Below are 13,325 nucleotides of genomic sequence, written 5' to 3'. Positions count from 1 at the left end.
TTCTAAATTACAAGTTATATTTAAATACTTAAATAATCCTAATATACAAGAAGGACAATGCAAAAGTTTAGAGACTCGTTTGACCTTAAATATTTATTTGCAAAATGTGTTGCTTTATATTAAAAAAAGTATGTATTTGATAGCTAATTTTTTTTTTGAAAAATAAATTAAACCAAGTTTTTTTTCAAACCCTACAAATTTCGAATAAAATGAAAAATATATAAAATTTATAATTAAACACAAATTAATAAGGCTTCCTTTCTATGTCCGAAAGTAGCTAGTACTCATTCGACTGGATTTATCGCATTTGAGTCAAGGTCTTTTAAAGAAGATATGTGATAATATTTGTGTTTACTTTACTTTATTCAAATCCTACTTAATAAAATTTTTCTCGATATATTGTTATTGTTAATATTCTTTCCATTTTATTTTACTTGGTCTCTAGTCTAATAATACACGTTTCATTCAACTTTCATGTTTCATAAATCATGACACATTTACTATCTCTAAATATATATTCCGTATAACTTTTTATACATAATGTAATTTTTGATGAAGGGTGTCTGCTGGGCCACTCTGAACATGTGAAGGAGTCAGAAATTTTACAAAGTATTTTAAAAATAGCAGTTTGTCGTGTTTAGGGTGTTCAAAGTATGTTACTTAATTATTTTGTGTATTATTTATTTGTATATTCTGACAAAGACATACTTACCACCGTGAAGCTACGCTACTTGGTTGTTATATATGGTGAATGTCTTACCCTTTGCCCTAAAATAAAATAATAATAGATAAATTTAAAATTTTAAAATATAATTATTGAAATTGGCTTACTATACTTTTAGATATATCAAGTTAACATGAATCAAATAATATAAAACGAAGATTATATAGTTCGTCGAATAGAGGGAAGAAAAAGGATAAAGGAGCGCGTTGAGGAAAAGAAAAAGAAATAGTAGGTACTGTAGGTGGTACGTTATGGTACAACAAGGGGTGCATGCAGCGGAGAATCGTAGGTTTTTTTAATGGACAGGGGACCCCACCACCAAACAAAAAATTAAATAAAGAGAATAATAATAAAAAAATAATTACTTTTTTTATAAAAAAATTGCATTTATTGAAACTCGTGAAAGAAGTGGGATATAGCTGGCAAAAGAGTATAAAATTGAACGTCAGTTTTTTTTTTTTTTTTTAAATAAATATTTTTTAAAAATAGTTGCAGTTAGGCCCGTTAATAAAGAGAGTGTACACGTCACTCAAAAACTGACAATTTGACTTGTTTACAAACATTGTAGGTCCCACCTAACAAACTTGCTTACGTGGCTAAATAGACATGTCGGCCGTTTGTTCATCAAGGAGCGGTGTTTACGTGGCAATTGTTTGGGTCCCACGTTGTCACAACTGTCCGTCCTTGAGGGAATTCGGCGCCATTTTTTATGGCTTTGGGTTTTGGTAACCAATAATTCATGGGAGAGAAATTTAAAAAAAGGGTTAAGACTCCCATAATGTTAGAAATGATGATTAATTATACCATAATTGTTTTTGTTAGGTTACTGATTTTAATGTAACTACTTTTTTCTTGGGATAATTTTTTTAACTTTATTGCCACAATATTAATCTTTATATAAGTAAAAAGAGAATATACATAAATTTCTTGAAATGAGCTTGATTTTGCAATTGTTTAATTTGTTCTTATTAGGTTGTGGGTGAGAAATTTGTTTTCTTATATGATTTTGGGTTATTTTCTCGCTTGAACTCGTTTCAGGCTTTGTGTTAATCACAACGTATTAGAGTTAAATCTACCTATATTATATTTCACCTCATACATATTTTCCTACATATTATCTTGTTCACGTTCTAATATTCAAGCCTAAGCATGTAGAAAGGTTTTAGTAGTCTTACATCAATGAATGTGCTAATAAGTTATACAGTATTATTTTTTCAATATTCACATTTAAGTCAAACTTTTATAATTAAACTATATTCATTACTCATTTAGTAAAGGAGTTCAATGAAATATAAGTGAAATGAAGACAATTATATAATTTCTCCTAGTGGAATCTATCATTGAATTTAAGCTTTTTTAAACTAGTAAAAAAACAATTTCATGAATAAAATACTCCCTTTTCCCCTTGATAACCGAGTCACATAATAAAATTAAAGTCTAAAAAGCCGTATAATAGAATTTTTTCCTCCGTTTTATTTTAGTTGGCTCCTATACCGTACTATACATTCATATTACTGTTGGTATAAAACAATTACAAAAAGTAATAATCATAGTCAAATTTTAAAAATATTCAGATTAATAGGAATCAAGTAATATAAAATAGACAGATTATTTTGCGACAATGTGAAAACAAGGCGCTATAAAAAATTAAAGGACTATAGACCAATTAGTAGATTTTAGGCATACGAATGATGTGTTATAGCTAAGGATTGAGGTCTAATCATATCTACAAGTGCCAAATATGATTATTTTGAACATATGCTCAACAAGCAATTGGCTATCAAAATTATAATTGTCCACACTAATTCCCTTTGTGGTCCATATATATCGTCCTACATTATATATATCACATTGGAGGAGTATTAAATAAGAATTCTGTCCCAGGTATTATTATATGGAATGAGTGTACTTTAGGGGAAGAAAAGTATCTTCCCATTATCTTTTGCTTTATTTATCAAACTTTGCTATTTCCTAGTTGACATTAGTTAAAAGAATCTTTTTTGTTTTCAAATTCTTGGGTATACGTTATTACTCAACAAGATTTATATTGGTTTATTTTTGTTTTAGCAAATCTCACTTGACCAAAATATCTTTCGAAAATCACTATAAAAATATATCGATCTTTATAAAGTAAAAGTAAGATTTGCGTATATGCTATTAGCTATAGTTTTTACCTATGATTTCATTGGTTTGCTATTGTATTTTGAATTTTTCATTTAGCAAAATCTATAAGATCAGGACACATCATCGATTCCTTCTTAGTGAAAAAAAATTAATTTAATCTTTAAAAATCATTTAATTTTTGGACAAAGGACAACCACCTAATAAATGATTGTGTTCTTGCTAGTACATTAGTAATTAATTAGGCATTTGAAATTTTCAAGCTCAAAAGGCTGAAAGTCACAAACTTTATTAACAATCTAATTAAATTAAGATTTGAGATGGATCGCCGTTGATATCACTTTTAAGAAATCAACCTTGAGTCTAACTCGTTAGTTGCATAGACAGATTTAGAATTTGAAATTTATAAGTTTCATCAACATCAGAAAAGGAATTGAGATGGATCTAATATTGATATCATATAAAGAAACGAACATTTGATTTAACTCGTTAGGCTGAGGTAAACCTGTGATTTGGAGTTAATAGAGCGCAATAACAACCTTGACCTTATATATAATAAAAACAAGATTTACTATCAAATATTTATACAATTCAGCGAATTTGATTGTATAACTGCAACACAATCAGAAAATTATTGAGTTCGTATAAATTCAATTCATAAATTGAAAACTAGATCCGCCTTTGTTCAGGTAGGGATTGTCAATCACTATTCAAAAAGGTCACATTCCACTATCAATGTAAGACTGAGACTCAACACTATAAATTATACTATGTGTTTATTATATAGCATATATTACATGATAATAGACTGCTACTATATAAATGAGCTTTACCTTTATTTTAGTTCAACTTTTTGGTTGAAAGAGAGGCAATAGTATTAATGAGAAAATTGTTCTTTTCTTGTAGTAGCAGAGTATTTGGCAGGTTAAAAGCAAGAGGCCTAACTTGCTTGAGTGAGTGGATTGAGACCTGACTTTCATGTGTTTATTAAAGTAATTGGTAGCATCTAAACACCTTTGGTCTCACAAAAGTTACACAAGCTTCAAGCAAACCATGACTAATTTCTTCTCTTTTAATTTATACCACCACAACAAAATAACTTCAAGCATAATAAATATATATTTATAAAAAGTTTTTAAAGTTTTATCGATATTGATTAATTATCATTAGATTCAATATACTATAAGTTTTAAGGACATTTCCTTAAAAAATTGTTCTTTTATATAGCGTATGTATTGAGAATAACACAATGTTTTATCATACGATGGGTAAAATGGGTCGAGGGGAGTAAAGTGACATGTCACATTGTGTTACGAATATAACTAAGATGAACGATACATGTGAGAAGATGTTGAATTATATTTGGGATTTTGAGAAAATGTTTGTATATAGAAGTGGAAAATATAGATTAAATTAGGGTTTATGCTATGAAATTGCGTCTTATTTCTAGTTGCTTATACTAGTTCTGAAACCTCTCTCTTCCCTTTTTTTTCTTCTTCTTTTCTTGGAAGATTTGTTACTAGTTTGAAGTAATTATAATGATGAGCTCTTACATTTGTATATTTAATTCCAATGATTTCATTTCAAATACTATATGAATTTATTACACATTTATATTCCTAACTCACGTATACGCCCAGTATAACTTAAAGAAACATAGTTTCCTTCTTGTCCTATACTTAATATTAATGACTCTTATGACTTAAAAAAATAAGTAAGACATAATATATAAACGCTTTTTGTGACTTCATTTTATTTAATATTTATACTCTTCAATTTTAAAGTGTATCAAATAGACATATATAAAACTGAGCTATAAATACATAAAATTTGGCATCGAGCTGTGCCCCCTAACAAAGGAGCGTAAATTTGAGCTACTTGACTAACGTGAGTCGTGAGGTGTATATATGAAAAGCAGAGGCAAACTCAGGATTTGAATACAAAGGGTGCACCATCAACAACATTGCGCTTAGTTAAAGTGTATATATAATATTGATTTATATGAGTTAAAAAACTAGAATATTCATCTATAAATAAATTAGGAGTATAGATGATACTCCCTCCGTCCGGAATTGTTTGTCATGTTGCGCTTATTGAAAGTCAATTTGATTAATTTTTAAAGGTAAATTAGATCACATTAATTCGATATTTAAACAAAAATATTAGATATTCTAAAACTATATGAAAAGTACTATTAAATTACAATTTTTTTGCATATTAATATGATAAAAAAATACATCTTAAAATGTTAGTCAAAATTTTTATAGTTTAACTCTAAAAATAGAAATCATGACAAATAAACCCTAATGGAGAGAGTATTAATAGATAAAGTGATTTAGGTGAAGTGGTAATTTTAAATTTTACTTTGAATGTGTGATAAAATATATATCAATATCAAAATATATATACATATAATTTTTCCAAAGTTAATGGATATACGTGCACCTCTGTGGATTTGCCCCTGGCTAAAAGTATAACGGAGGATAAAAATGGATCGTTTTTCATCTAACAAAGGGTAAATTTGACATTTCCTTCAATTGGAAAAAGAGAATGGAGGGAATATGCACACGTATGGCCTGGGGCTTTTTGACACGTGACAAAGGGACGGTGCGGAGTACGGACAAAGGACAGATGAAGTAGGTGTGGAAGTCACATGTGAGCTATCTTTTTAATAAATAAATAAATGTAGGCACAAGTTTTTCAATAAGAAATATATTTATTTTAAATCGCAAAACTAAAATTTATATTTACTGCTCTTCTCTTTAATTTTTATTATTTGCAATCTCCAATTATATTTAAATATAAAATCTCTTGATTCATGTTTTAATAAAATGCGTTACGATATTAGAAGTTTCATTCATGGCTACAGTGAATGAACAAACTAAAGATTAAGATGAGTGAAACGAGTTAATATAGCACTATCAAAGAAAAAGAAAAGTAAAAGACAAAGATATATAACTTCCAACAAAGAAAACTTATAATATATAATAAATAAGAGAAGGACTAGTATAGAACTATCAAATATTGAAGATATTAATTCTAACATTTGACAACAGATAGATTTAAGCATTTATTTTCCAACATAACAATTATGATAAAAAAAAAGTTAGTTAATAGCCTAGTGATTTGGACTTTATTAGTAGAAGTTGAAAAAAATTGGTAAGCGTTACTATCAAATGTAACTCACAATTATTGGGTTCATGGTATCATCAATCAAATAATAATAATAAGAAGAATTACAAAATAAAAATAAAAATCTATTTAGTTTAATAATTTAATTAATCAACGAATATCCTATAAACACAAATTGAACTTATTGTAATGGTCATAGGCTCATAGTTTAAGGAAATATAAATAAAAGGGATTAAAAGGGCCATTTTTAAATAGGTCAATTTACCTTATGTTACCTTTTTGGTTCAAATATGATCTCCTTGTTAGATTTTTAGGGCAAGAAGGGGCTATTTCAATGGATTAATTTTATTTCTCAAGAAGCTATTTAAATAGCAGGTGACATATATTCTGATTCTGATTAATTCACCGATGTATACTCCAATATAATTAGATTACAGAAAAATATCCTTTAACAAACCAATTTTAAAATAGCCTAATAACGTATTTCCTACGTATCAAATTTATACATTTCAATTGATTCAAGATTAACTATATTATTATTTTTTATACATCACGGAAATTAAAACAACATTTATTCATAATTTAGGGACCAAATTATTAATTTGTGTAAAGGGAATTTATTTATTATAATAGGTGGCTTAGCCAAACGCTTGTTAGACATGTATTGGGCAAAGGTACATTCGTAAACGACAAAGGGCCCCAAATTCATTGCATGAAGATGATATGAGTTGCCTTCATTCATTTTGTGGTTCTCATTTCCTACATTTAAAACACATTGCTAATAGTGATAACCACTTAATTAAACACAAATGATTTTTCTTGTTTTCTCCTTTTTTTTCTTTTTACTAAATTTAACTAAATTTTTGAAAAGTTAAAGTTTAACTAGAAAACTATAGAAAAATTATCATCAGTTACAATTTTTTGAAAATATCGATCAAAATTCTTATGATTTAATTTTCCGTAGAAATTCAAAAGAAGAAAAGTTAAAAACAAATAACTTCATATCTCTCGTGATATATGTCTTTTTTGTTTCTTTCTAAAGTTGATTTGATTCATTTTTGATGTCAAATTAAATTAAATTAATCTTACAAGATAAAGATGGTTTGCTGTACCTTTATAAGAAAGAACGTGTTGATATATTGGTCAACTTCCTTTAAACTAGATTAGCAACTCAAAGAAAATAAGATAGACAACATAGATTAAAGAAAAAGATTGTGACTCTAATTCAAATAATAAATATTTATAATAACAATTTTTATTATTATTCTGACTTTTTCATTGAATACTAAATTGAGCTCACCAGATTATTTGTTTTATTGACAACAATTTAGCTCACTATTCTTACACAACTTGGTAAGGGTATGATAGGAACGGAATAAGAAAGAATATTTCGATTATCATCGCTCTTATTATTTAGTTATTTTCAAAATGACAAGTAATATGAAACGGATAAAAGATAAAAGTAAATATTATATTTTTAGTAGATTATTATTCACAGTTAGAAGTAATATTATTGAAATTTGGTCTATAAATCCGGTCATTGATTAGGCAAAGTGGAGAAACAAACTTTCGGTTACCATATAAGTTGCGTGACATGTTTTTATCGTAAATCTAGGTAACAAACAGTAATCAACCACTAATTAATTTCTTAATATCTAATCCGATCTACTTAAATTAATTTAAATCACAGAAAACGTTAAAGTCGGTTACGGCAGTTCAAACTGGCCGCTTCTGACTGCCACGTGTCGGTGGGCACGATGGCCGTTACGATGGGTCAGGTTTTACAGCCTGGCTTAATCACAGTATTCTGCTACAGTTATTTGTCGTTTACTGCCAGCTCATCACCACTCAAATTTAAAAAAATTGGAATTAAAAGTAAGAAAATATCAAAGCCCATGAAAATGCTCTACAGCCTGTCTTTTAGTCAAAGCCCATTCACTTCCCTTATAACCGTACGTACACTTCTCAAAAATAAATTAATTAATTTATTATTATTAACTTCCAAAAATGGTCGGTGAATTTAAATTTTTTATTTTTCCATAAAATAATTTCACCAAAATAGTTCGTTTACATCCCGTTTTTACATGTCCATCTTACAATATTTACCATAATATTTTAAATAATCGATATAAAATCTAAGAGAAATAATTAATATTGAGAATAAATATGTTTTTTCATTTGTCCTTTCTAGATATATATATATATGATTCATAACTTAACGTCAGTAAATAACTAAACATTTCAAGTATATTACATTTATTTACTTATTTAATTCTGTTACACGTTATAATAGATATAAGGTCAAGTTAAAAGATATATTATATATATAAAACCAACTATATTCCCTTAATATCTAAAAATTTCCGAGATTTTAGAAGTGTGGATTTAAATAGGTGTCTACATCGAACGTTTCATTTCCTGACGCGTGTGTTTGCCAGCTGTATAAGTGTAACTGCCTTTGCTTTTCATTAACCGGTCATTTTCACCTTCTCAACCGGTCATCCCTATCCTTTTTCCTTGTTCAAGTATATAAACCTCCCTTCTCCCCCCCACAAGTCTTCGTTCAGTAAAGGCGAGGCTCCGCCTCCCACCACCGTCTAATTTGTAAATATTTTCGCCGGAAACTTCTATATTCACCTTTTCTCTAAATCGACCATACCTTTTTCTTAATTAATCGGTTGCTATTCCTCTGATGGCAGCGATTACGCAGAGAAAAGATTCAGATCGGATCAAAGGTCCATGGAGTCCTGAAGAGGACGAGTTGTTGCAGACGCTTGTTGAGAAACATGGACCTAGAAACTGGACTTTGATAAGCAAATCGGTGCCGGGTCGATCTGGTAAATCCTGTCGTCTCCGGTGGTGTAATCAGCTTTCACCTCAAGTGGAACATCGTGCTTTTACTCCTGAAGAAGATGATACTATCATCAGGGCTCATGCCAAGTTTGGTAATAAATGGGCGACTATTGCCCGTTTGTTATCGGGTCGGACTGATAACGCTATAAAGAACCATTGGAACTCTACTCTTAAACGTAAGTGTCCTTCCATGTCCGAAGATTTAAGCTTTGAAACCCCTCAACCGCCTTTGAAAAGATCGTCTAGTGTTGGTCCCTGTACCAATTTTTCTTCTGTTATGAATCCGGGTAGTCCGTCTGGATCCGACTTGAGTGATTCTAGTCTTTCGGGTTTTCCCCAACCGCATGTTTATAGACCTGTTCCCCGTACCGGCGGGATTTTCCCTCTTCCTCCTCCTCCTCCGGTTAAGCAGATCGAAATTCCTCCATCTGTACCCGACCCACCTACATCTCTCTGCCTTTCGTTACCCGGATCCGGATCCGGATCCATTGAAAAGCCAACCCAGTCCCCTAAATCACCACCACTACCACCGCCTCCTTTGCCGGCGGTTGATAAACCGATTCCCCCATCCGTACCCGTAACTTGTTCACCATCGGCTTTCATGGGTCATCTTCCTCAATCCAATCAAAGTTATGATTTTAGTGCTGCACCCAAATCAGGAGAGAAACAGTTTTTTACTCCAGAGTTCTTATCAGTTCTGCAAGATATGATTAGAAAGGAAGTTAAGAGTTACATGTCTGGGTTTGAACAAAATGGTCTCTGCATGCAGACTGATGCAATAAGGAATGCAGTCATTAAGCGTATTGGCATCAGCAAGATTGAGTAATCCATCTATGATTACAGTTGAACTGTTCTATAGTCATCAACAATGGCTGCCGCTGCTCAGCGAAATGACACCGGAGAAGAAACAATGGAAGATCGGAGCAGTCTTCCTCCCCCAACCCTCCCCCTTTTTTTTATTGCTTAATTACTTCCTTAGAATTCCAATCAAAAAAAAATAATTTTGCAGTAATGTACAGATGAATGAGAGGATGAGAGAAGAAAACTTAAGTTAAAAATGCCGAAAAGATGAAAAAATTGAGAAAAATCTCATTCTCTTGTCTAATGTCTTATGATGAACCCGCTTCGATAGCGGTGCAAGAACAGCCTCATGAAAATTAATCCATGAATTAGGAACTTTTAACATATATACTTTTTTTTAAATGAATTTTATAAAATCGTGTTTGTTTCATTCATCACTCCGATAAATCGAAATCGAATAGTTTAAGATTGAATTTTATACACAGAAATGATAAAATGATCTCGAATATTATGGATTAGATTGGGAGAGAAGCTAAGTAGGTCCAGTTTTGATTGATATTTTGTTTGGATTTTCAACTAACACCAAAAATAGATTCACTTATTAATTATTGAATGTGGAGACAGTTGTGCATGACTTATTGTGATAACTGAAATTGTTTAATTAGTTGCTGAATTCCAGCTAATGGCAGGCTGTTTAGTGGGGTTAATTAGTCAATAAACATGCTTAAGTTGCTAAGTTTTGTGATAGGATGGTTAGGCAATTGCTGATTATAGTGGGTTAAAATTACCCTTTTTGTTTGTGGTTGTAGTGGATGGATGCACTATTATTATGTGTTAGACATAGTACAATTTTTAAAAAATAAAATATTAGTGGAACCTAATCTAGTTCTGAAAAGGAACATTCGAGAACATGTGGAAATTATGTGATTATATAACAAGTTTGGTGAGAATGACATTTCAATTATTGACTAGTAGTTTAATTTTACGCGGATCATTCTTGAAACAAGGATTTATTAGGCATTTGATTGAGATATTGAACAAACAAGTTGTCGTTCAATTCTTTTACTGGATATCGTAATCTAGCCTTGTTGATAAAAAAAAATAGCTAAGATTATTGAGTATTATAGTTAGAAATGGGAGCTGAGATTGAGAACAATTTGAATGATTTTGTTAGGTTATCAACTAACAGAAATGCAGAATCATTAATTTATTATTGACTATAAGACAGTTGATCATGACTTTTAAGATTTTTATTTATAACTGAATTTGTTTGCTGATCTATCCAGCTATTAATTAGGTTTTAGTCAAAAAAAACATGCTAAGTTTGTTTATTACTCTTTTATGTTGTTATGCACTATTTGTTAGGGTGCTTCAGGTTGAAGGTTTGCCCCAATTGGAATTATCTTTGATCTGTTATCAATCATATTAATTTGACCATCAGGTATTTGTTACTCACTTATTCAAATTAGCATAGTATATGACCAATTTATGGGAAAACATTTCTTAATAGGAATTTGTCACTCGATATACTCTGGTTAAAGATGGATGAGTAAACCAAATCAATCTAAAATTTATTATGTACTTCTTAAGGGACGTGCCAAGTGAAAAGATAAAACAGAAGGAGTAATAAACGAGAGAAAAGCTAAAAAGTTAAGTAACAAAACCAGCCATGCTATAAATTCTTTCAGATACAATATATGATCAATGTGTAAATCTACACCATACAGAAAATCCAGGGGTACTAAGTTTGGATTATGCAAAACATTCCACTTGACGTAATAATCAATTGTTAGCAAACATCAAAGAAAGCTTGAATTAAAAAAAAAAAGGCACATTCAAGAAATTTGACTCAAGCTGAAAAATAATGAAACTTTACAATTTAAATTGAAAAAAGAAAAACAGAGAACAAGTGAGGAGAAATTTACATGTCCCATGATTTTCTGAAGATGATTGGCCAACAAGTAAATGAGAAACTTTACCATCTCTAATACTACACCTTTTGAAGTTCCAAACAAACGACATCGTTTCCACTGATGAATGAAAATCTACAAAACAAAACCCCCTTTCGATTTGCAGAGAGCAGGGTGGCTCAAGGTAAGGCTAGTAAAGGAGTAAGAGCTCGTTTGGTGTGAGGATTAAAAATAATAGGGATGGATAAAAAAAGGGTAAATTACAGAAATCGCATATTTTTAAAGGGTAAATTATATTTTATACATGATTAATCTGAGGTACATTTTATACATGATATACTAATGTGATGCGCGAGATACATTAATTTGATGTGCGAGATACATTAATGTGATGCACGAAAATGAGGAATTTTGGAAAACTTACAGGGAATAATGGTAATAAGTAAACTAAAAGGTGTGATTTCCATTTATGTTGTTTGATTTTCATATTTGTAATAACTTATCTCGTCATTTATATCATAGTGATGAGAAAAGCTATTTCAGGATAGCTAGCCTCATGATAACTTATCGTGAGATAACTTGTTTTTAGCCAAACGACCCCTAAAGATTCTGCTTTAAGCCCAAAAAAATTTAATAAATCAATTTTATTATTTTAAATTTGTTTATGTGAAACAAATTGAATGTTAGAAAAAGAAATATATTTATATTTAATAAAAAAAAGAGAATTATCTTATTATTATTATTATTATTATTATTGTTATTATTATCATCATCATCAAGAGTATTTTAGAACTTCAAAGTAAACCGTTCAAATATTTATTTTAATTGATAAAGATTTTACGTCAATATCCATTGTGATGATGATAAACATATGTTAACATCTCATTAACTAGAATTAGCTCTTACTTTTATAAATAATAATATTATTATATGAAGTTATACACTTAATATTTTTTTAAGTAAATACACTAAAAACAAATGATATCCAAGAATTAAAAAAAAGAAATTTAAATTAATAGATATTTTTGTGCATGTGCTTATATATTTGAGATTTCTTATTATAATTTGATTTTAGGCCACTAATTTTATTGAGATATCCGTTGGCAAAGAGGAATCAAAAGATTGAGTTGGGTCAAGGAATCTTGGATTGGGTTGATTTAGAATTTAAAAGTTGGATACAATGCGAAAGAAACCAGTACTTTTGATGTTTTTACGAGAAATGGCGTATATTATGATATATTGCTATTGTTTTGACACTTTTTAATTCGTGGTTATAGTTTCGCGAATTTTCGCTATACGATTTTTCAATTGTACAAATTCAGAATTTGTATCATTCATTCATAATTGTATAAGTCTAAAATTTTTATATGGTTATGCTAGTCATTGCTTACAATTTATGAAAAACTCATAAAAAATTATGTTGTTTGTATATTGGCAAGCAGAATATACAAACGGAGTTTTGAATAATTCCTAAATGTATACAAAAATTGATAGACTTTACCTGTTTGTATATCCGCAACCAAAATATATAAACGTGCGTAATGCACAAATCACAATCTCTATTTGTATATGTTTATTCTATTTATATATTTTGAATGTGAAATATACAAACGGGCAAATGAAATATGCAAACCACATCCTCCGTAGCGAAATAGACTATAGCTATGGAGCGTAATTGCCCAAGTTATAGCTATATAGTTTTATAATATCTATTATCTTTGCTATTTCTGAAATTTTCTCAATTAATAGTTATATTTTGTGTCATTATGATTCATAATCTTAAT

At 29.7% G+C, this 13,325-nt stretch overlaps 1 protein-coding gene across 1 annotated transcript; it reads left to right on the top strand.

The window, feature by feature from the left end:
- Positions 1 to 8,524: 8,524 nt before the first annotated feature.
- LOC107015612 (transcription factor MYB44-like) lies at positions 8,525 to 10,068 on the top strand. Its single transcript, XM_015215939.2, has one exon. The coding sequence runs from the start codon at positions 8,670 to 8,672 to the stop codon at positions 9,654 to 9,656; it is 987 nt and encodes a 328-aa protein (XP_015071425.1). The 5' UTR covers positions 8,525 to 8,669; the 3' UTR covers positions 9,657 to 10,068.
- The last annotated feature ends 3,257 nt before the right edge of the window (positions 10,069 to 13,325 follow it).

The sequence above is a fragment of the Solanum pennellii genome, chromosome 4, assembly GCF_001406875.1.
Source record: "Solanum pennellii chromosome 4, SPENNV200".
Taxonomy (NCBI): Eukaryota; Viridiplantae; Streptophyta; class Magnoliopsida; order Solanales; family Solanaceae; genus Solanum; species Solanum pennellii.
This window is presented reverse-complemented; position numbering and strand designations above follow the sequence as displayed.